The sequence below is a fragment of the Biomphalaria glabrata genome, chromosome 12 (genome assembly GCF_947242115.1).
Source record: "Biomphalaria glabrata chromosome 12, xgBioGlab47.1, whole genome shotgun sequence".
NCBI classification, from domain to species: domain Eukaryota; kingdom Metazoa; phylum Mollusca; class Gastropoda; family Planorbidae; genus Biomphalaria; species Biomphalaria glabrata.
This window is the reverse complement of record NC_074722.1, coordinates 18046429-18070142: the sequence shown is the minus strand read 5'-3', so window position 1 is coordinate 18070142 and position 23714 is coordinate 18046429. Positions and strand designations below refer to the sequence as shown.

The 23714-nt window shown below is 35.4% G+C and overlaps 1 protein-coding gene across 3 annotated transcripts; it reads right to left on the bottom strand.

The window, feature by feature from the left end:
- Positions 1–882: 882 nt before the first annotated feature.
- On the bottom strand, positions 883–22689 carry LOC106072436 (CDP-diacylglycerol--inositol 3-phosphatidyltransferase-like). Of its 3 annotated transcripts, none has more exons than XM_013232811.2 (7): positions 22534–22689; positions 15648–15735; positions 12067–12201; positions 11326–11479; positions 10818–10899; positions 9480–9561; positions 883–8962 (listed from the first exon to the last, which is right to left on the bottom strand). In XM_013232811.2, the coding sequence occupies exons 2-7, from the start codon at positions 15685–15687 to the stop codon at positions 8790–8792; spliced, it is 666 nt and encodes a 221-aa protein (XP_013088265.1). In that variant the 5' UTR covers positions 15688–15735; positions 22534–22689; the 3' UTR covers positions 883–8789. The 3 variants fall into 3 exon arrangements, with proteins under 3 accessions (XP_013088265.1, XP_055862362.1, XP_055862363.1); XM_056006387.1 differs by having other exon boundaries at positions 22630–22650; XM_056006388.1 differs by lacking the exon at positions 22534–22689 and adding an exon at positions 16619–16729.
- Positions 22690–23714: the final 1025 nt, after the last annotated feature.

Below are 23714 nucleotides of genomic sequence, written 5' to 3'. Positions count from 1 at the left end.
CCTAGCTTCAACTCTATGTTTATGCTGACAGATGCATTCACCAATAATGAGAACAGAATAAATATAGTGCATAGATTTGATGTTGGCCTATTCAACCCAAGGCAGCTTCTTTCATGCTATTCTATTTATTAAGCAGCAGTAATCAGGGACCTGCTATTTGCTGATGCCTGTGCCCTAAATGCCTGCTCTGCAGATCATTTTGGCAAACTGTCTAAAAAATGTTTAGAATAGATAAGGTATCACCACAAACACAAAACTAGGGGTCTATCAATCTGTCATCTTACCTACATTTCTCTATTCCTCAAAATATGGAAAACATGCAATAAAACTCAACCACTTCTATGTGGTGCTGTGAAAACTGGTGCACAGATTGCAGAGGACAAGAGAACAGCGCTAACAGAAAAAAAAGCAAGGCCAGCTGGAATAACCTGCCCAGTGTGAAGCCAAACATTCCGGGCTCACATAGGTCTCACCAACTACACGAGGAGGCACAAAACTCCAGTGCAAAGTCCTCAGCCCCCTGGATGACAAAAATGGTCATCATCGAACCACAAAATGGACAAACTATATCTTCAAAACAAATAGTATTAAGTAAAAGGTATGCTCAATGAACTGACTGAAGAGTCAAAGTCATTTGTTTTTAAGTCATGGATTATTTCCTTTGCAGTTCACAGAAAGGTCTTCATGGCTGTGTCTTCATGGCTGTGTCTTCAAAGCCATGTCAAATTTCCTTTATCTAACTACTTTTTTTTTTTTGAACCCTCCATAGAAAAAATCCTGTCCTGAGAAATAAGATCTCTTGTTACTTGTATTGAATGGAAGTATTGGTTCAATGCAAAATCAATCTCGTACATTACACTTTACAAACAACAGTTGAGATCATTGTTTTTTAGAAACATTTAATGAACACTATATAGATGCAAGTAAAGTACAAAGACATTACAACATACATATAGGTTTATAATGGCCATACCTATATTTCACTAACTTGATAAAAACATTTCCTGACACTGTACTCAGTTACATGTTCCAATAATTGTAATAAAAAAATAGCAAACTTTGACACATACAACATTTGGTAGTCAAGCTCATTTTTTTATTTCAAAGCATAGAAAACTACAGAAGACTTACTACTTAAGTAAATTGTTTTATATCTGACTAAATGGTTGAATGCAGGAAGAGTCAGGTATAAAAGATTGGCAAATTCATTGTTGTTTAGATCAGTGCTATTGAATAGTTTGTTTCACACCTGCACTAAATTTTGACATTTTTTTTATTTCTCTACCATTCAACACAAAGAATACATCACCACTGCAGTATTCAGAGAAATAATTCTTCAAATGTTCTTTGCCCTGGGAAAGGGAGTGGAAGGATGGCAGACTACTGTACCAAATGATACTTAGTATTTTCCTATACTATCTGCACATCCTTAAAACTGTTCATTTCAACAAAGGGTGACAAATAATAATGCATTCAGTTTCTAAATTATATTATTAGTGAATAGTAAGAGCAAGATATTAAACTTTCTCACTATAGTAGTGACAATGACAAGTTTACATTTACATGTAATAGATTAAAACATTTTTAGAATACTTATATAATAAAATATATGCAATGGTTATGCTTACCCTGGATGTGGCAAAATATGTAGGTCACAGCTGGGGCTGTGTAGCCATGGGAAATAGGGCATTCCTCATTTATCTTCGGACTTGAAGACAAGCCTTATTATTATTATATAATAATAGCTGAATGGTTATTTTTTCACTTATCAGAAATGTGAATTAATTAAATTATAAATGAGTAATGTGAAAATGTGTATTTTTGTTATCAAGTTTTTCAAAGAGTGCAACAAAATATATGAAAACTAAACTTCATAAACCTTCATTCAGATTAATTTTCTGTTGGTAAAATATAACACAAAATCAACTGCTCCTTATTGGACATGGATTCATAGTCTCAATCAAAGTTCTATACTTAAATGATTATGAGTTATCATTTTAATTCATAAGACAATCATTTATGTACTGATTTACATGATCTGTAAAGATTTAAAGATATTTCATTTACTTCTTATAACTTAAAAGAAAATACTGAGAACAAAGACAATGTTATATTTTGGCTGAATGATTTCCTGGATATGTTTTGTAATATGCATATAGAACAAAGACTGACTAATGAGAAGCATTTTAAAAAAAAACTTAACAAGAGTAACACCTTGTTAAAATCCCTAAACTTAGAGACTCTGCAGATCAGAAGATAAAAAAAGTAAAGTAGTTTTAATACATATACAAAATGTCACAGATTACATTATAGAATTGTTTGTACATTTCACTTTTGAAAGTAATATAAGCCCTCGACATGAGTCTCGGGATTTAATCCTCAAATTTAGACACTTGACATTCAAGTCAGGATTTACCCAAGGGACATAATTAGTATGTTTGAAATCTATTGGTTGATTTGAATTTAAACAAAGACATTTTTGAAAAGAGTTAGCGCCAGAGAATTGGCGGTAGTAAGAAAGAAAAGTCAGTCGATAAAATAAGGTTCTTGTAGTCAGTCACGTTTCTAGGAGCTCTGTTTGAAAAGCCTTTGTAGTATGTTTCATGATTTGTAATTTGTACATAAACTGTACTTACGTTGTATTTAATAAAGTTCCAGAGTTTTGTTTTATCAAAGAATAGTCGATTGTCATTCTAGATCGTCATTTTTGTTAACTATTGAATTCAAGTAAAATCCCCGGCATAACAACACATCGTAACATCGTGCATGTTGTTACATCTGGCACAAGTGTTGTTACATATGGCACTCTCCGACTAATAAAAGTTTATGGACAACTTTTAACGAAATTCATTCAAGATCTGGGACCAATTTCTAAACTCTTCAAAGGAACTTCATTCTTATTTAACGGAGGACAGAATTTCTGTGTTTAACAGGTCAGTTGGTTATCGATAATTCATTTATAAAGATTTTCGTTAGAGTTACGTCTAACTCACGAAATCTATTATTATATGTAATTGGCAAAAGGAGTAAGACCAATATACATAATAACTGGCATTATTAAAAGACCAGTAAAGCAAATAACTGGCAATAAAAAAGACCAGTAAAGCAAATAACTGGCAATATAAAAGACCAGTAAAGCAAATAACTGGCATTATAAAAAAGACCAGTAAATCAAATAACTGGCATTATAAAGAAGACCAGTAAATAATCATTTGAGCAGCACAAAGTAAACAGAAGACCAGATTTAACCAACTGTTAAACCAGTAAAAAGTACATCGGCTCAATAGATCTATATATTCAATCATACGACTCCAGTAACTACAGGTCTATTGTCAAGAATTTATTAGCAAATTGAGGCTTCAAGAACTTTGTCACTAGATCTAGACCTATATTATTATTATATCTGAGATAAAGCCAAAATCCAGATATCGAACATTCTGCTCCAATACAAGAAACTAACGAGAAAATTAAATATGGCTTCCAGTGCTAGAACAAAACGATTCTTCGAATTAATAGAATTTGCCAAAGAAAAGCAAATTTCAAAGCCAGACCAGTGGGCAGAGAAACAAGAAGAAAAAGAATATCAAGAGCAAGAAGCTGAAAAACAAAGGCAAGAAGCTGAAAAACAAAGGCAAGAAGCTGAAAAACAAAGGCAAGAAGCTGAAAAACAAAGGCAAGATTCTGAAAAACGCATGCAATTAGAAGAAAAAAAATTGCAAGACGCTGAAAAACGCAGGCAATTAGAAGAAAAAAAATTGCAAGACGCCGAAAAGCAAAGACAACATGAAAAAGAAAAAATGGAATTCGAAAGGCAAAATAAAGAAAGCATTCCAATTCTAGGTCACTCAAGTATGTTTGACAAATACAGATTAATGAACAAAATATCGGCTTTCAACGAAAACATTGACAATATGGACTCGTATCTCATAAGATTTGAAGAAATAGCTACAACATCCGGTCTACCTGAAGCACATTGGTCGAGCTCACTCCTCACCCTTTTGACTGGCAAAGCTGTCAACATTTGCTCACAACTGTCCATAAATGAACGCAGCACTTACTCTGATATCAAGGAAGCTCTACTGCGCCAATACGGAGCAACTTCAGCCAACTATAGAAAGAAATTCTATAATGAAAGGCCACAGCAAAATGATGATCCTCAAATTTTTGTAGCTAATATGTCAATGTGGTTTGATAGATGGGTATCCATGGCAAAAATAGAAGAAAGTTACCAAGCTCTTCGTCAACATATTATTATCGACAACATCACCCATGCTCACTCAGAAGATATTCAATCCTACATTATAGAGAGAAATCCTACTGATATACAGACATTAACCAAGGTCATCAGACAATATAGAGCAGCCTATCCAAACAAGTCAGTCAAACCATCTGTTGAAGAAAATTTTGTCTGCTTTGCTCAAGACAAAAATGCAAGATATAAGTCAGATGACAAAGTCAAATGCAACAAATGTCATAAACTAGGGCATTTCACGTCTCAATGCCGCAGCAAAACCACAGAATGTTCATTTTGCCATAAAAAGGGTCACCAAAATCATGAATGTTGGAAAAAACAGGCAGTCTCCAAAAATCAAAATTTTGATAGACCCACATCACCAACTCAAAGATACAGCAATAGAGAGCAATACAATCTCAACAAAGCACCTGGAAACAATAAACCAGATAACAACAAACCTCGCTACAGAAGTCATTCACAGGACTCCAGACCACAATATATGCCAAACAGAAGCTCATATAACAGAAGCTATTACAATGAGCACTCAACTATGACAGTCATTGCAAAGTCCAATGGTCTCAAATTTTATCCAGGCTTTGTAGGAGACAAGAAGGTGGAAGTTCTTCGTGACACCGGAAGCACGTCCACATTAGTACATGAACGCTTCGTACACGCAAACCGTTTCACAGGCAACCACGTCCAAGTCACTGCATTCAACGGAACTGTCAGCAAGTTACCTGAAGCCATCATTTATGTTACTACACCATTCTTCAGTGGTCAAACAAAAGCATTAGTAACACCCAATCTACCAGTGGACCTAATCATTGGAAACATAGAAGGAGTTAAAGAATGCACTCCTCAAGAACTTGCTGAATGTACAAATGCCATAGAGCAAGGTCAAAAATGTTTGGCAGTAATGACAAGATCCATATCCAGACAACAAGAACATTTGGCACCTGAACAAGTTAGCCAAAATAATCACATAGCTACCTCAGTTACTCAAGTTATGCAGAATACAACAGAACCATTTACTAGTCCAGTAGCCAGCAACAATCAAGAACACTCAACATGGACACCCCCAGTTACATCAAGCCCATCCCTACCGGTCATAAGTCCACCTCCAATTCCCGAATGTCCATTGTTGAACTTTGAAGAACAAGACGACATGCCCAGAGTCTCTAACAATGATACAAGAACTCTAACTGGTCAAACTGAAGTCCATCAAGACTTGAATAAGACTGCATCAAATACTATGATATGCATTGAATATTTTTGCTACAATCAAGACAAGTCTCATGAACCAGAACCAGAAGCAGATACTTATATTCAATCAACTTTGGCTATACCAGACAAAAGAAAAACTATGCAACTTGACTCCAACACTCATACAAGTATTCCTCATTTCAAAGAATGTGAGTCAACTCAAGAAGTCATTACAACCATGAACATTGGAAGTCAAAGAATATTACATGAACACATGAAATCAAGATATTTTGCTCAAGGAGATCAAATCAATTTACTGTTACCAGATTTCAGTAACAAACTGTTTTACAAATGGCAAGGTCCATTTACCATCACCAGAAAGATTTCCAACCTGCTTTATGAAATCAATACCAACAAAGTTACCAAAGTATTTCATGTTCATATGTTTGAACATTACCATGAAACAGATAATGAAGACATCAAAGCAGAAGTTGAACATTTTACAAGCTTAGCAACTATTCCTGAGGAAGAAGAAGAAACATCATCAACACCCATTCCTGAGATAGATGTTTCATTAGCAGCATCAAATCAATTTGACATTCCCAAGGTCATCACTCTGGATGACATAGCAGCAGCAAATCAAATTGACATTCCCAAGGTCATCACTCTGAATGACATAGCACTACAAACAGTGAAGAACATTAAAGTGTTTACAGACCGTGCAGATTTCCTTACCAGTGTTTCTGAGACATTTCCAGTACTGCAATTTGATAGAAACCCAGAAAGCAACAACATTGACAACACCAAGTTTCATTCTCCTTCTACTCAAGGGGCAACTTTTCTTCAGAAAGGAACAAATGAACTTCTTCAACATTGCTGTATTGACCGATTGAACTCAGACATGTTCAGTCATTGCTCTATTGAACATTCTAACGCAAAGCATTCTGCTACCATTGTTCTACAGCGTCAAAGTTCATCAACCAGAAAATTGAGTTTTGGTTTCGGACAGTTCTTATTTTCACCAAACTCAAACGCGGTTCAATCAGACATTATCTGTGAGATCATTATGACATGGAGACAACAGCTTCATAAACTGAAAGACCTTTTCTTCAAGTTTAGAAAACGCACATACACATCCATGTCGGCAATTCAGAAGGGTTCCGAACTTTACATTTCTACTCTACATATGTACTATAGCATATTTAGTGCCACTTGATCCATTATCATTCATACTCGTCAAGGAAGAACAGTATTCAGTTGTACTTAATCAATTAATTTGTCTACTCATTTTTTCCACAGGAGTTCTATATCAGATGTTGTATTTATTTCAGCACCAAGCAACCCACTGAGGAAAGTCACTCATTCAAGATACTTTGTTTATTATATTTCAGCATCTTTGCATATGACATGCATCAGACATCTTAATTTTTAAATCATGTGCATTTTATTTCAGGTATTTTATTTCAAGTCGAATATTATTGCATATATCCTATTATAATAGTACAGATACATGACAGACAATTGGAATTTTTCATTGCTTCACACATGTTGAGATTTATATCACATTGAGTATTATTATTCAGAAGATTGATCACATTGAGTATTATTTTCTCAGAAAATTGTCATGTACTATCACAATTATTTTTTCTATGTCAATTTTTCATATGCAATATATTTTTCCATGTACACATTTTCACATTAGTACTAACCAAATGAGTTATAATGTCATATTTTAATATTATCATGAAGCACCATGAAGAGAAGTAACCTATTCAATTCAATATTTAATTTATCCAAGTATTATGCCTTGTACAACTTTTGATATTGTTCATGACAAGCATTGTCTCATTTTCATAACCACTTGAATAGTGAGACAGGTATTCAAAGTCATCAATAATTTTATTCACTGCATTTACATTTTTTATTATTGTTGTTATCTCCAAGTTGACTTTATTTTGTCATATGTTACCTCAACCATTTTTCTATAGTTTCATGTATGGTATTTTATGTATACATATGAGCATTTCTATTACCATACAAATGCTAAATGGAGAGGGGGGTAATATGTCACAGATTACATTATAGAATTGTTTGTACATTTCACTTTTGAAAGTAATATAAGCCCTCGACATGAGTCTCGGGATTTAATCCTCAAATTTAGACACTTGACATTCAAGTCAGGATTTACCCAAGGGACATAATTAGTATGTTTGAAATCTATTGGTTGATTTGAATTTAAACAAAGACATTTTTGAAAAGAGTTAGCGCCAGAGAATTGGCGGTAGTAAGAAAGAAAAGTCAGTCGATAAAATAAGGTTCTTGTAGTCAGTCACGTTTCTAGGAGCTCTGTTTGAAAAGCCTTTGTAGTATGTTTCATGATTTGTAATTTGTACATAAACTGTACTTACGTTGTATTTAATAAAGTTCCAGAGTTTTGTTTTATCAAAGAATAGTCGATTGTCATTCTAGATCGTCATTTTTGTTAACTATTGAATTCAAGTAAAATCCCCGGCATAACAACACATCGTAACATCGTGCATGTTGTTACATCTGGCACAAGTGTTGTTACACAAAACATAAAAGATTTTTAAAAAATAAGCAACAATAATACATAAAACAAAGCAAAATACTTTCAACCACAAAAATATAACTACATAAAATACCCAGAAAGACACAAGGATAATGATATTTTCATGTTACATATGCAAGTACAAAGTCATATTTAAACTATTTCTCACCATGTCACTGTTTTGGTTGCAGATAAAACAGGGGTTTAGCATGGCATTCTACATTCATTTCATCTTATTCCTTTCATGCTATTATATTTATTAAGGTAAATGCCTAAAATTTCTTTACAGAAGAAAAATAATAATACAAAATTGTAAAATTGTTTTTTTTTTTTTTTGCCTATAATGAAAAACATTTTAAAAACATTTTCTATGTTCCTTTGCTTTTACTTAGACTAGATAAACATATAGTTTTTTAAAAAGCCTGCATCGTGAATGATTATGATTATATAACAATGATTATAGTGATTCAAAAATGTTCACCATTATGAGAAAAATTCCTTTCTAATATTCAATAAAAGACAACATAAACGTAATTACAAACAAAATATATGCACAAATAACTTAAAAATAAATAATGTTTGAATGTTTTCTCTTATGCTTTCATCATAGAAGTTTTCTGCTTCACAATATATTTAAATAGAAATACGACATACACACATTTAGTCATTTGACAATGTTTAGCACCTACACGTTTTAAAAAATTCATTTCAAACATTTTGGAAACCAAATTATGAGTTATTTGTCTAATATTACACATTGATTGGAATAAAAGTGCTAAATGTCTAACCCAGCTTTGTATGGGCTGTAGCCACCTTGGCTCTGTCTTCTCTGTCCATGATGGCATAGTTTTCACAAGCAGCCACCAACTGTATGGCACTGATGACCATTTTAAGTATGGCTAGTGGAGCACAGATGACACAAACAAATTTCCATAGCCCAACACCAATTAGAGGAACTGAAGAAGAAAAATAGAAGGGAAATTCTCCTTATATTATTTTAATGTATGTAGCAATAGTCCCTGCAAGATGTATGCAATTATTGTTTATTTAATAGAGAAACTGTGAAAAAAAATTTTTTTTTTTTGTCTGATGTGGTACTAATATGTCAGCCAAGAAGAAATATAAAAGAAATGACAGAAATCTTCTGGTGCATGACACAAACTATAACATGTTGTTACTAGTAATAATATTAAATATTTTTTAAATAGAGATTCTGTCAGCTCTGCATTATGGCTGGATTCTTAGCAATTGTTTTTTTTAGCTAGTTCTAGATTTTTAAGTCTCATCTTTGTCTATTTTTCCCCCTATTAAAAATAAACATACATTTTTATAAATCAAATTACTAAATTATCATTTAAATGAAATAACCAAATTATGAATGAAGTAAAAAATCTTATAGAATATTGCAAAAATAAAATGGGAGAAGGATTCAAATAATTCAATCAGAATAAGGACGTGACTCAAGATACTTACTGACTGGGCCAGTTGTAAAGTAGTTTAGGTACAGCATGCAGAAGAACAGCTCATTGGCTGCACACATCGTAAATAGGACCACCTTTAAAAAGAAAAGTTCAAAGTCAAATAATGTAGCAATATATTTTTAAAGTTATCATAACAAAACATATTTGTCTAATTTAAATTTTATCAATTTTTAAAATAGCCACTACGTATACAGTAGCTTATCCATAATTTAGTTTAATTTATAACTAAATTTTATATTATATAGGAGTATATAACCAATATTTAAGAGTCCAGGCAATTTTAGGATGACCAAATGACCACAGCAAATTTTAGTTGACAGTCAATTTAGGAAAACTAAAACTATTTGGCTACAGAAATTACAAAATAAGCAAACCATTGATTTATTTTTGCTGTTTTTGTATTTTCACAATTTTTTTTCCTGGAAATAAAAACTGATAAAAAAAATTGACTTGGAAACAAAAGTTGCTTTATGTTGGGATTAATTCAAAAGTGGTTCAGAATCAGATCAATTCTTCAAATTATACCAATGAAACCTTATGCCATCCTCAGCATCAAACTCCATGGACTGAATAACTAAAAGGTTCAAATTCTCTCATTTAAATGCAAAATAATGTACAACTGCATTTTTCTTAAGTATCACGAGAAAAGGACTCTCTGTGATCAGACTAAAACAACATACTTACAACTGGCTAACAGTAACTAATAACAAGCCAATTTTTCAGTTAATATGGGGGGGGGGGGGTGGTTATAATTTTTATTGTTTGTATGGAGCAACTTTTATTTAGCCTAAAAAACAATATGGAAAGACAAATTTTAGTCTAGACTTTTAGTCTAGGTATTTTTTATGTTAAAAACATAGACTTGGTGTATTTTTTAGAAACCTTTTGTTTGGAGCTTATGAAGTTTATACAAGAAATGTCCTGCATTCAACATGGACAGAATATTTTGCATATAATTTGACTTTAATCGTCTTAGCTTTTGTTTGTTTTTTCAGGTGATTTGAAACTAGAAAACAATTTAGACATTAGCAATTAAGTGATTGGCTATTCTATGACCTGTTTAACAAAAGAAAGTATAAGATCTAAAAGTCTCTAAATAATGATGCAAATTACTTTATAATTAAAGATATAAAAAAAACATTTTTAATTTAAATAATTGTCTAAATACGTTTTAAATAATTTAAATGTTGGTTATTAATTATGTTCATTATACTTTATGGGAAAGAAATGTATCTACAAGTGCAAGACAATCAAATGTTTTTAAAAGCTTACAAATATTACATAGTACCTAATATCTCAAGTTACTGACTAAAAATTTGGATAACATTACCTGATTATGGTAGTAGTAACGAAGAATGGGGTTAGCGCTTAAGTCAATCTTCTTATGACTTGTGTTACCCTTCTGAACAGAGCTAAAAACAAACAAGGCGATACCTCTGATAAATCAAGTCATCAATTTTACATTATAAAACCTTTTTTTCAACCATTCTTCTTGACTTGGAATTTAAAGTATGAGATCATTGGGTAGGTGAAATGATTTTCATTTATTTATACAACCAACTGCTTTTACTTTCCCCAACTAAAGCCAGGTACCCATTAGAGTTGGGTGGAATCAGAGGCGCCTTAAAAATCCAGAAATTCAAAATTCCAATCTTCACCAAGACATTCCTTTCTTATACTAGTCATATGAGCACTGATTAATGATCTTGTATACAAAAAAATCCTAACAAAAAAATTAGGTAAAAATGACAATCCAGCTTATCCTTGGACCCAGTTGTGGTCACTAATTGAGATTTGACTATTCTTATATAGGGGAAACTTCCATAAGACATACATACCTTTGTACATGCATCCAGTGACTGAAAATGTCTAAGGCCATAGCAAACTGGAAAAAGAGCATGTAATTTGGATACAAATGACACAGCGTTGCACACAAACACATTGTGGTGATTCTGTCTATCAATTGGTCCAGCATGGCACCCAGTTTTGTACCTGCACAAACAATACCAAAAAATTAGTCCCATTTAATTTTAATTCTGGTTAAAGTAACTAGAATAGAAGTATAATTAAGAAATATGTCAATAAGGTTTTAAAATTCAATTACTATAGCAGATAGCATACATGGCTGAAGTAGATCTAAAATGTCATTGTCAGTGAAGCTACAATTATGTAAACATTTGTTTTTAAGATTTGTTTTAAAAATACTTTTTCTTTTACAAATTTTATTCACAACCTTTTAGAAATTTCATTCACAACCTTTTACAAATATTATTCACAACATGGTCTAGAAAGTGCTGATGTACCATTAACTATGAAAAAAAGTAAATAGTTTTAATTCATCACTATATTAATAAATATAAAACTATTTCCATATTTGTTGTGACTCATTAGTAGGATGTGCTCAAATGTTAGACTATTGACTTCAATAGAGAGATGCTTGCATAGATTTGATTTCAATGAAGGAAACATTGTCAACGATCAGGGTATACATTATCCAATTTAGGTTTAAGTTTCAATTCCCAAACTGATATAAACAATAATTTGGAATAATAAATGTGACAACAGAATAAAAGGCTTACACTGATTGAGCATTCTTGCCAGATGACCATCAAATGCATCAAGAAATCCGCTGAGTAGGTAGCAGACACTTGCTTTGAGTGGATCAAATGGCATGTAATAAAACGAAACAAAGGCAAACACAACACGAAGATAGTCTGTAAGATAAATATATATATAAATATAATTTATATTTTTAATACTCAGTATTACTAATTATTATAAAAAGAAGCCAAGTGTGGAAACTTCATTTACTTTACAAGTTTACATAGTATAGCTATTTCAGTGATAGTAGGCTTAGCAGCTTTGCACTGCATAACTACTAAATCTCCAAAGATTTTGGACTAGGCTTTGTCTTGTGAGCGAGGTGTGCAGATCGCTTTTTCTCAATGCAAGGTTCCATATGTGCTAGATTCGCCTCAAACCAGTCTACATTTTTGTGTTTTTGAGGCCCAAAGGCGGTGATTGCCGAACTGTAGATTACATCTCTTAATTTCTCCCATCTGATAGAGATGTCTTCTTCATCACTTAACGAGGGGATTGAACTGTTCAGGAGCTCGCCAAAAAGTGCAGACTTCTCTGGGTCACCTACATGGTTGACGTTAATTCGCCTAGTTCTAGGTTGAGTGGAAGTATAAGCCTTCTTGAGAAGTAGTTTGATCTTGCTTAGCACTAGTGAATGGTCTGAGTTGCAGTCTGCACTATGGTACGAACGGGTGTGGATGACACTTTTCAGATCCATCCTTCAGGTGATGCAGAGGTCAAGCTGGTGCCACCTTTTTGAGCGTGAGTGCTGCCAAGAGACTTTGTGGCATTCCTTGCCAGAGAAGAATGTATTTGTTACACACAGTTCATGAGAGCAACAGAACTCAAGTAGCCTTTGGCCATTGTCGTTGATTTTGCCAACACCATGAGGTCCCAAGCATTTTGGCCATGCATCATTTCCATCACCAACACGGGCATTAAAGTCTCCATTTATATAGAGGTGCTAGGATTTTGGAATACTTTTTAATTACGTCCTCTAGAGCTTGAAAGAATCTGTCTTTGTCCTCTTCCGGTGCAGCAAGGGTTGGTAAGTAAGCACAGATTATATTAACTTTGCCTTGCGGTGATGCAAATTTCATGTGTGCTACTCTTTCATTGCCAATGGGAAACAATGCAGGGGACGAGACTGTTTCTTATTGTGAAGCCGACGCCATATATTCTAGGGCTTTTAAAAGTGCTAATAAAGAGGCGAAACAAATGGCTAGACAGTGTGCTAACAACTTTTGGAGGGATACCTGCAACAGAATCCAAGACAGTCTCTACTCAGGAAATAGCAAAGTTCTGTTTGATGGCATTAAAGCGGCCCTGGGTCCAACAGTGTCTAAGCCTGCCCCCTTCTATCCAAATCAGGAGAAAAAATTACAGATCAAACCAAGCAGCTAGAACGATGGACAGAACACTACCTCGAAGTCTATGCCACATAGAATACAGTAGACGATGTCGCCCTGGCTTCTCTACCAGATCTTCCAGTACTGGAATGCCTAGATGAGCTTACAAGCCTTAGTGACCTCAAAAAAGCAATTAACTGCATAGAAAATAGAAAATCTCCAGGGAGTGATGGTATCCCAGTGGAATCACTCCTGCTCCCTGAACTCTATATTCTCCTCTGCTGCTGTTGGGAAACAGGTCATGTCCCACAGGACATGTGTGATGCAACTATAGTCACAATATACAAGAACAAAGGGGATCGGAGTGACTGCAACAATTACAGGGGTATCTCTCTCCTCAGTATAGTGGGCAAAATTTTTGCTAGAGTGGCACTATCCAGGCGAAAGCTTCTAGAGTCTACCCAGAGTCTCAGTGTGGATTCAGGAGTGGTAGATCCACTATAGACATGATATCTTCTCTACGACTACTGCAGAAGAAATTCAGAGAGACAGACCCCTTTACATCGTTTTTGTTGATCTGACTAAAGCTTTTGACATGGTCAGCAGAAGTGACCTTTTCAAACTCCTGAGGAAAATAGGTTGCCCTCCCAAACTACTGAAGTTCATTGAGTGCTTTCACGAGGAAACTAAATGTACTGTCAAATTCAATGGAGCCCTTTGAGGTTTGCAGTGGTGTCAAGCAGGGATGTGTGCTCGCACCTACTCTGTTTGGCATATTCTTCTCCTGTCTACTGCATTATGCGTACAACGACATAAACGAAGGTGTGTTTCTCCATACAAGATCCTCTGGAAAACTATTTAATGTATCAAGGCTGCTGGCAAAAACCAAGGTTAGGAAGCTACTCATCAGGGAACTCCTATATGCTGATAATGCAGCTATTGTGGCTGATTCTGATATTCAGCTACAGTCCCTGGTTGACAAACTATCTGCTGCTTGCCAGAAGTTCGGCTTAAACATCAGTCAAAGCAAGACTAAGATACATGTCCAAAACACAAACACTGCACCTCAAGTAAGCATTAATGGCCAACCACTAGAAATTGTTGATCACTTTTGTTACCTTGGCTCCATCATATCCAACAACACTCTACTGGATAAAGACATAAATAACAGGATAGCCAAGGCAATGGCCACCATGTCACGGTTGCAGAAAAGAGTCTGGGACAACATATTGCTGACTAGCAGTACTAAAGCCCTAGTCTACCGGACCTGTGTGTTGTCAGTTGAGCACCTTGCTGTACGGAAGTGAAACATGGTCAACCTACTCATGGCAGGAAAAAAAGCTGAATGTCTTCCACCTCTGACGCCTAAGGCGGATCTTTAAAATAAGGTGGGAAGATAAGATAACCATTGAGGAAGTGCTACAAAGAGCAGGGTGCCAGGACATCCGCTCTGTTATCAGCAGCAGACGCCTTGGCTGGCTTGGCCACGTTCGTAGAATGCCAGTAGGTTGACTTCCACAGGACATCCCGCTGGTCACCCACTTTTACGTTATACGGATGTATGCAAACGCGACATGAAGCTCTTCAAAATCGACACTGGCAACTGGGAAGAGGTGGCACTGGACAGATCCACATGGAGAGAGAACATAAAGGAAGGATCACGGATTGCAGATGTCATACACAAAAGAAGCAGAAAGAAGGGTGAAAATGCAATGGCGTCTGGTGATTATATATGCCCAACCTGCGATCGCAGCTGTGTATCAAGGATTGGCCTCTTTAGTCACACAAGAAAAGATTGTCTCTCGAGACGTACAATGCTAAAATGCCACAGACTACTAAATCTAGTAAAAGTATTATAGTATAACAGTAATACTAGTATATTTACTAATAGACCAAGCAGAGTCTAGATTCTAGTCTAGATTAGATCATTACTACTAAATCTAGTATAAGTATTATAGTATAACTGTAATAGGCCTACTAGTATAGTTACTAATAGACCAAGCAGTATAGAGTCTAGTCTAGATTTGATCCACTATATAGTCTAGATCTAGAATCTAGATCTTTACTTTAACTTTAACCATCACAACAGCTCAAGAGAAATGCCTTTCATAAATGCCTCCAATAGTAATATAATAATAGATCTAATCTATAGATTTAGATGATCTAGGTCTAGCTGAGCAGCTTTAATGACTAATCACACAAATGATGATTCAAAATCAAAATTAACTTACCAATTATGTTGGGAACAAACAAATAGATATTTTCACCCATTTTTTAAAAATTCCTTTGCAGACTTTTTAGACAGCAAATCTCATAAATCTGATAAAAAAAATAGATAGATAGATAAATAAAACAATCTAGATCTATCTTAGTAAAAGTATCTAGAATCTAAATGAGTACATCTATACTCATACTGTCTATAACTATAAAAAAATATAACTATAGATCGATCTACAGCAGGGGTGGGCAAATTACCATCCGTAGGCCACATGCGGCCTGCTGGGGTGTTTTATGTGGCTCGCGAACACCTACAGAATTCAGGTATGCCCACAGATTATATATATATAAAAATGCAAATATATTTTTAAAAATAATTTTAAATATCTATATAAATTATTGAAAATTCTGATTCTATCATTTATGATGAATTAGCTAAAGAAACATTTGGTAATATTTCGAAACATTCAGTCAAGACAGAAACTCAAGCCAGCATTTATTCAATGCTATGAAGAACTGTGTTGAAAGTGTTGGGTTGGCTTGGAACAAGATGGAAAGTGTAACAACTAATGGAGCCCATGCTTGGACTGAGAAAAACAGGTTTGCTAAACGGGAAAGTTTGCGCAAATATGCAATTGAATATCAAAGATAAAATTGACCCAATTATCTCAGTAATCAAAGTTTGCTAAGGGTTTTAACCACAGGCAGTTCCTGAGAAGGACTTGAACATTTGGAAACAAATCATTCCAATATTCAATACTGCAACAGTATCCACTGGCTTAGCATGGGCAAGGAATTAAGAAGAATATGGGATCTTAAGGAAGAAATTGTTATGTTCCTTGAAGGACATTGACCGTATTATTAATATTTCTAATGATTATGAAGAGTGGAAGACAGATCTCATGTTTTTCAACGGAAGTATTGCAATGGGTTGTTTGCACATTAAATGTATGTGTATGTTAAATCTTTTCAAACAAAGCTTTACCCTTTCTCCAGGCAAGCAAGTGAAAACAGGTTTTATCATTTTCCTTGCTGAACTATTTCTAGTGAAATGGTTGACAAGTACAAGACTTATTTGGATTCCTTGATGGTGGAATTTGAAAGAAAATTTTAAGACGTCAAGAACTTGGAACAGTTTTCAATACCCTCAGTTCCAGTGCAGAAACTGATTCAGCTCCAGGGGAATACCTCCAAGCAAATTGTGACCTGAACGAGAAGTTCAAGCCAGTTCTTTCTTCAGGAATGTTATGGGTGCTAGAAGCTAGATTTCCATACTTTAAAAAAACATTCAGATTATTTAAGCCCACATACATCTGTGAACAAACATTTTCTTGTTTGAAAATAAACAAATATAAGAACAGACTGATGCTATCTGTAATTTGACAGCATTCACAAGGATAACAGCAAGTATTATAAGCTTGTTCTAGAACTTTATGAAACAGTTAAAAACTTCACATTAACTACTGTACATTTGTGGTGAAATGTTGTGAAGTAAAAAGACAAAATTAAAATTTATTTTAACAAGGTTATAAAGACAGTTTGTGTGGAAACACAAACTCAAAATTGGCCCCCGAAGTGGTCTACCTAGATTCTTCACCAGGATTCGAACACAGGACTTCCGGTTCCAAGTACTTTACCCCTCAGCCACAGCATCTCCATATATTCATTTAGCGTACACTTATATTTTTTTTTTAAATAATTATTAACCTTATCCATACATTCTTCTAACAAAATTAGGTAAGTTGTCAACAGGAAAAAAAAAAATTCTTGACCTACAATGACAAGATTCTCCCCTAGCAGTAGCAAATAAAAATTAATATCTCCATTGTCATTTGTCATACAAACTAGACATAGATCTAACAATCTAACTAGATCTAGACCTAGTTTTAGATTTAGATCTAAATCTAATTCAAGATCTAATTCAAGATCTAGAAATAGATCTAAGTCTAGACTCTAGATCTAGAATATTCTAGAAATAGATCTAACTCTAGACTCTAGATCTAGAATATTCTAGAAATAGATCTAACTCTAGACTTCTACTAGACAGGATGGCTGCCTGGTCATGCAGTTTGCGCGCTGGACTGTCATTTGGATTTATCTATGGTCCCGGGTTCAAACCCTGCCCGCTCCCATCCCCCGTCGTCCTGCGGGAGGTTTGGACTAGGAAGTAAACTATCTTCAACTCTGAAGGAACATCCAAAATATGTAAAACTTTTTACAAACATTTTTACTCTAGATCTAGAGTTAGATTAGATCTAAGTCTATATCTAGACCTAGAACTAGATACAGAATCTTGATGTATATTCTACTATATCTAGACTAGAACTAGTATGAATTTACATGTTTTATCTTAAAATTACTAGTCTAGACCTAGGCCAATGTTATGATCATGAACAGTAGGCGTAGGGTAGGCTTATTCAGGCTTATTGCTACCAGGTAATGGTGTACTATGCTGTTCGTATCCGATTCATTTCTTAATGTTAGCTATTTTTGAAACTTATAAACTAAAACGAAGTTCGTATCACAATTCTTTTTTAAAAACAACATTTGAATCAGTATTCTAGTTAATAAATGGAAAATCTATTTTATAATGATCCATTGAAACTTTTTCCATTGTGACCTTAGATGCACATTTTTTTGTACCAATGTGCGAATCTATAAATGAAGCTTGATTTATTAATGAAGAAGTCTGTGACCTGTGACTGGCAACACAATTGCAGACTCTTTGGCCCACCAGGGAGGGCAAATTCCACCCAATGATCAGGCTGTAAGCTTTCATCAAGCCCTGGCTATAATACAAAAAACAGAAATGGAAAAGTGGTTTGAGTGCTGGGACCAGTCCCAAAAAGCCAGTGGAGTCTGGGAGCGCATGAGGCGCCCTGACCGCACTTCCCCATGGTGGAGGCTGTCCAGGCCTGAGCAAGCTATTATAGCACAGTGCAGGACAGGCCACTGTCCTGTTGGCTCATATTTCTCACGGCTATGGCCAAATTTTGATTCACGGTGCCCCCGCTGCGGGGAAGAAGAGGAAACCGTGCCTCATATTCTGTTTGACAGCCCCAGACTTGCTGAACTCCGTCTCGACAGGTCTGGGAAACCCAAAATTCTCGACCTGTATGTTGACATTTATGCCCTACGCAAGACAGCAGGGTTTCTGTCAAGGGCTTCTGCAAGAGAGGATTTGAGCCTCTCAAGCCCTCACTCTAATGGAGTTTGATGATGATGATGATGGTGACCTTTTTAAAAGACTTACCTCCCCTGAAGTTTTTCATTGAAAAGTTGTGTATTGTTTTGAAAAATCTACTTGCATAGATTATTTAAAAATTAGATGGTTCACTTTCGGAAAAGAAAAAAGTAGCTGTTGCATCAGAATTTTGAATGATCTAAAATTTCATGATGTCTGATTTTCATTTTCTCTTCTAGTTTCTGAGATCAAAACGGGACGGACGGAAGGACAGACAGTCACGCCACACAAAACTAATAGCGTCTTTTCCCCTTTCGGGGGCAGCTAAAAATTGTAAAAATAGTTTCACAAATTGCTAAATCTTGTTGTAATTTCTCAATTAGGAGTGTAAAAACTGAAATGCAAATGTTCAATACAGTATAAATGTGAATGAAAAGACATAGACAGTTAGCTAGCATATTTTTTTAAGTTCATCATATAAATATATATATGTACATGGCTTTTTTTGTGACGGTACGCACGGGTACGGCGTACTGGCACCTTTTTCAATATGAGGAAAAAATTGTGACTTTTATTGTATTTTAATGTTTATTATTAATATATTAGTAGTTAAAAGTTAGGCAATCCATCACTGAGTACCGGCACCTATTTTGTTTACAAAAAAAGCAATGTATATATATAAATATATATTTACAGGGCCGACCTTAGGCGACTGCAACCTAAGCAGCTGCAGTGGGCCCTACACTTTCATAAGGCTCCGCACTAATTCTAGCTGTAAGTTATTAGCCTAAATTAAACTGAAATTATTAAAATCTGAAAAATAGAAAAAATTTTCATCTTTAAGGCATATTCTACCGAATGGCAATTCTTGCTACTTAGCCTCATCTATTTAGGAATCAGAATATGACATCGCTGCACGCTTGGCTCGTTAAGTGAAGTAAATTTAATCGGGATTTTGTACTTAGTAAGGATTAAAAAATGAATAAATGTAAATAAAATGTAAAGACAAATTTATTTTCTAATATAAAACTTAATTTTCATTTATTATCCTTATCCTTACCCAGACTGGGCCCCTCGCTACCCGTTTTGCATAGGGCCCCGCAATAGTTAGGGCTGGCCCTGTATATACATACATACATATATATATATATATATATATATATATATATATATATATATATATATATGCAGCCCCCTAATTCCATTTTTTTTAATGCGGCCCTCGATAGAAAAAAGTTGCCCACCCCTGATCTAGAGGATAGTGGAATGTACACTACACTAGTAGGCTACACTCTACAATGAGTAAACATATTTATAGAATTAGAATCTAGATCTAGATACATTAAATTCTATATATTATATTATATTATATATATATGTCATGGGCGTAGCCGGGAGGGGGGGGGGGGTAAAAACCTTACCCACCAGAAAAAAATCCCCCCTGCGGGGAGATGGAGGATCAGTATTTAGTGACTGATTTTTTGCTTTGATTGTTAATTTTAGGTGAGATTTTAATACTAAACCATCACTTGTCCCAGTGCAGCCAAGTGGGTTTTGAGATTAAAGCTTTGTGGGGCTTGTTCTCCGACAAAATAAATTACGCTTAATAAAATCCTATTACAACTTGGCGCCTCACTTTCATGGAGGTCCTCAGAGAAAGTAGGAAGAGGCTTCAGGCATTGCCAGTGACAGATTTTTGTGGAAGCAGCTTGCCGCCCAATGCGCCGAATGATGCGGGAGGATCTAAGTCAGTAAGAATAGCACATAAGGTTTTTTAAAAATCTTTTTTAATAGCAGGATAATACACTGTAGATACCTCAGAATATAAATTTTGTTGGCTTTCAATACTGGAAATAGTGCTTGGCGGCGGGGGGCGCTTGGGGAGCTCGCAGTGCTCCACCTGATTCCCTTGCTGGCAATGGCGGGGAGTCTAAAATAATTTCCCACTTACTCAGGAAGAACCTATCAAAGGTACAATAATCGTCTTCCGAAAAAATGAAGGGTCAGAATGTAATAAAGATTAATTATGTACACACACACGCACGCACACACATGACACTTTTTTTTTTGCCCATGATATATATATTGTTATAAACCTGGTGGTGGCACAGATGGGGGTAGTGGTGTGAGTGTAGTCAGCTGTCGCAAATCGCCCCAGGCCAGCGCTAGACGAGAGGTCAACCGTGACGAGTTACGACGGTCGGCCGAGACGAGTGTCAACATGATGGTTCGGGAAGGATCGACATCGTGAACAGAGCTCAGGAGCGTCACGAGAGTTGTAGTCATCTGACCATCTAGAAACGTCGAGCGGCGTTATGTCCGGTTCTAGAAGGCCAGTAGGGACCCTATATAAAGAGCAGAGGTGTCGCAGTCAAGACGGTTGAGAAAAGGGGCTCAATACAGCAAGGATCACGAAAGACGGTTTTACGACAGGGGCTCATAACACGGTCGACTACAGCACAGTGCAACGGTGTGGTTCTGTACGGAGCATTACGACGGTTCAGTGCGGAGTACTGTCAAGTACAGTTGAGACGACTGGCGTCTTTATCTTGGTCTGCAATCGAGTCCGACACAACGAGCCTAGTGTGTGAAGTCAGTCCTGAACTGTTGAACCCAGTGCAAGCCCGGAATGAGACGGAGAGGCCAGTGCAAGAGTTGATACGGCGGTACGGTGTTAACGGAGAGATATTTGTACACAGTACGTGTTGCCAATTGTACAGTATTGGCTGTTATTTATTCAACTATTAAACTGTTACGTTACCTTGGAGCCCTGAGTTGTCAAGTTCTTTAAGTTGGCGGTGTATGGTGCAGTTTGCAGAGAGCCTGGATAGTGAGATTCCTAACAACTGGTGTCAGAAGTGGGATCGGATAGGATCGGATCAGAATCAGATTGGATCGGATCTACTATGGCTCGTCTGAAACTGCTGTACGAACTTGAATTTATATATTATATATATATAAGATCATATCTATAATCTATAGTATATATATAAAAATTACTCACTGACTAATAATACTAGCTCTAGTTATTATCCTAGACTTAGATTTTTTAGGTCTATTTTTTTATATTATAAGACAGTATTTGAGTATATAAATCTAAAATCTAGATTTTTTAAATCTAGATTTTTGTGATTTTGTCTTAGACTTACTTAGAGTTAGAGTCACTAAGAGTGTCTTAAATTAGAGTATTAGACTGACGAGTCTAGACTTTACTAGATCTATTAGTAAGTATTACTAAGACTAAGTATTAGATTGCTAGAATGCTAGCTCAGCTCAGCTACTACTAACCCCTACTTCACTAGAATCATTAGACTATTAGTGAGTATTACTGAGTATTAGACTCTATCACTCTATCACTTGAGTATCACTCTAGATCTATATCTATATCATTATCATACTCATAAGAATCTGCTAGATCTAGTTCTAGACTCTCTAGACTAGTCCATTCAAGATCTAGATTAATCTAGATTAGACTCACAATAATATTAGTAGACATTCTAATTCTTATGATTCTCATTCTAGAATCTAATAATAATTAATATATATAGATCTAGTGTAGATCTAGATTCTAGCTAGATTATAAATTAAAAATAAATTTTATTCTGGTCTGGATCTATTTTATTTTTTATCAAGAATCTAGACTCTAGATCTAGCTATCTAGTAGTAGTACATCTAGATCTAGTCTACATATCAAAGTAAAAAAAAAAGTTTCAGACCGTAACAATTTTAATTGTGTCCGTTGATCTTGAATAATTGTTGATAGCAAGTTCAAGTTGCTTGATCTAGATCTGGATCTATTATTATTATTATACTTATAATAATTTTAAGGTAAGGTGTATCGATCTCTATTTAACGAGGCACAAAATAGATCTAAGTCACTATGACAGCGCTTAACTCTTTCGCTCTTTAACTCTGCTGTTACTTTATTATTGCGCAGTACTTGAAGACCCATATGATAGCGCTCAAGTCTTACAAAGTGCTTTATTGAATGAGTGTAGGATTTGTTTTACTGGGGTGGGTTGGTTACTGAAACAAACACAATCTTTTTTTTTTCTGCAGTCCTTTTTAAAAAAATAAAGTAGGCCTATCTGAGGTGCCTGTCTGTGATCAATTAGTCGGTGAACGTGGATCCGAGTTCCCTCCCCTCTATAAAGAGACAGCATCGAAAACTTAACAAAAATAAAATGCGACCCCAACCAAACAGAGCTCGAGGAATTAGTGAACTCTTTTCTAAAAGCTCATTACAGAAACAACCAATGGGTCAGAGTTTACACAGATGGATCCTCTCATAGATCCAACACAAACGGAGGAGCTGGCATAGGCCTACTAATTGAATGGCCCAATGGAGAAAGACAGCCATAGAGCAGAAAGGCAAGTACTTGCAGAGCCGGTCCTACAGAATGCGGGGTCCTATGCGAAACCGATTGCGTGGGGCCTAGTCTTGGTAGGATAAGGATAATAAGTGAAAATTAAGATTTTGTATTAGAAAATATATTCGTGTTTGCATTTTATTCATTCTTTACTAAGTACAAAATCACTGTCAAATTAACTTTACCAGTTATCTACCAAAAATTCTAGTTTTCCAACAAATAGCCGATAAACATTCAGATCTGCCTTTTAGATTTACTATCGACTAGCAAAATATCGCTTTTTTTAGAGGTCAAGATAGATTTAGATCAGGGCCCGGGTCTCAAACACGTGGACCGCGGGACACATGTGGCCCGCGAAACAAATTTGTGTGGCCGCGAATTAAAAAAAAATTAGATAAAATTTACAATGACCACATATAAGCCGTGAAATGATTTACAACTGCACAAATCAGTAAATGAGGTGTCCGCCCACTGCAAGCGAAGATTCTGTGAAGGCAAGCTTTGTTGTTAGCGAGATGGCATCACGA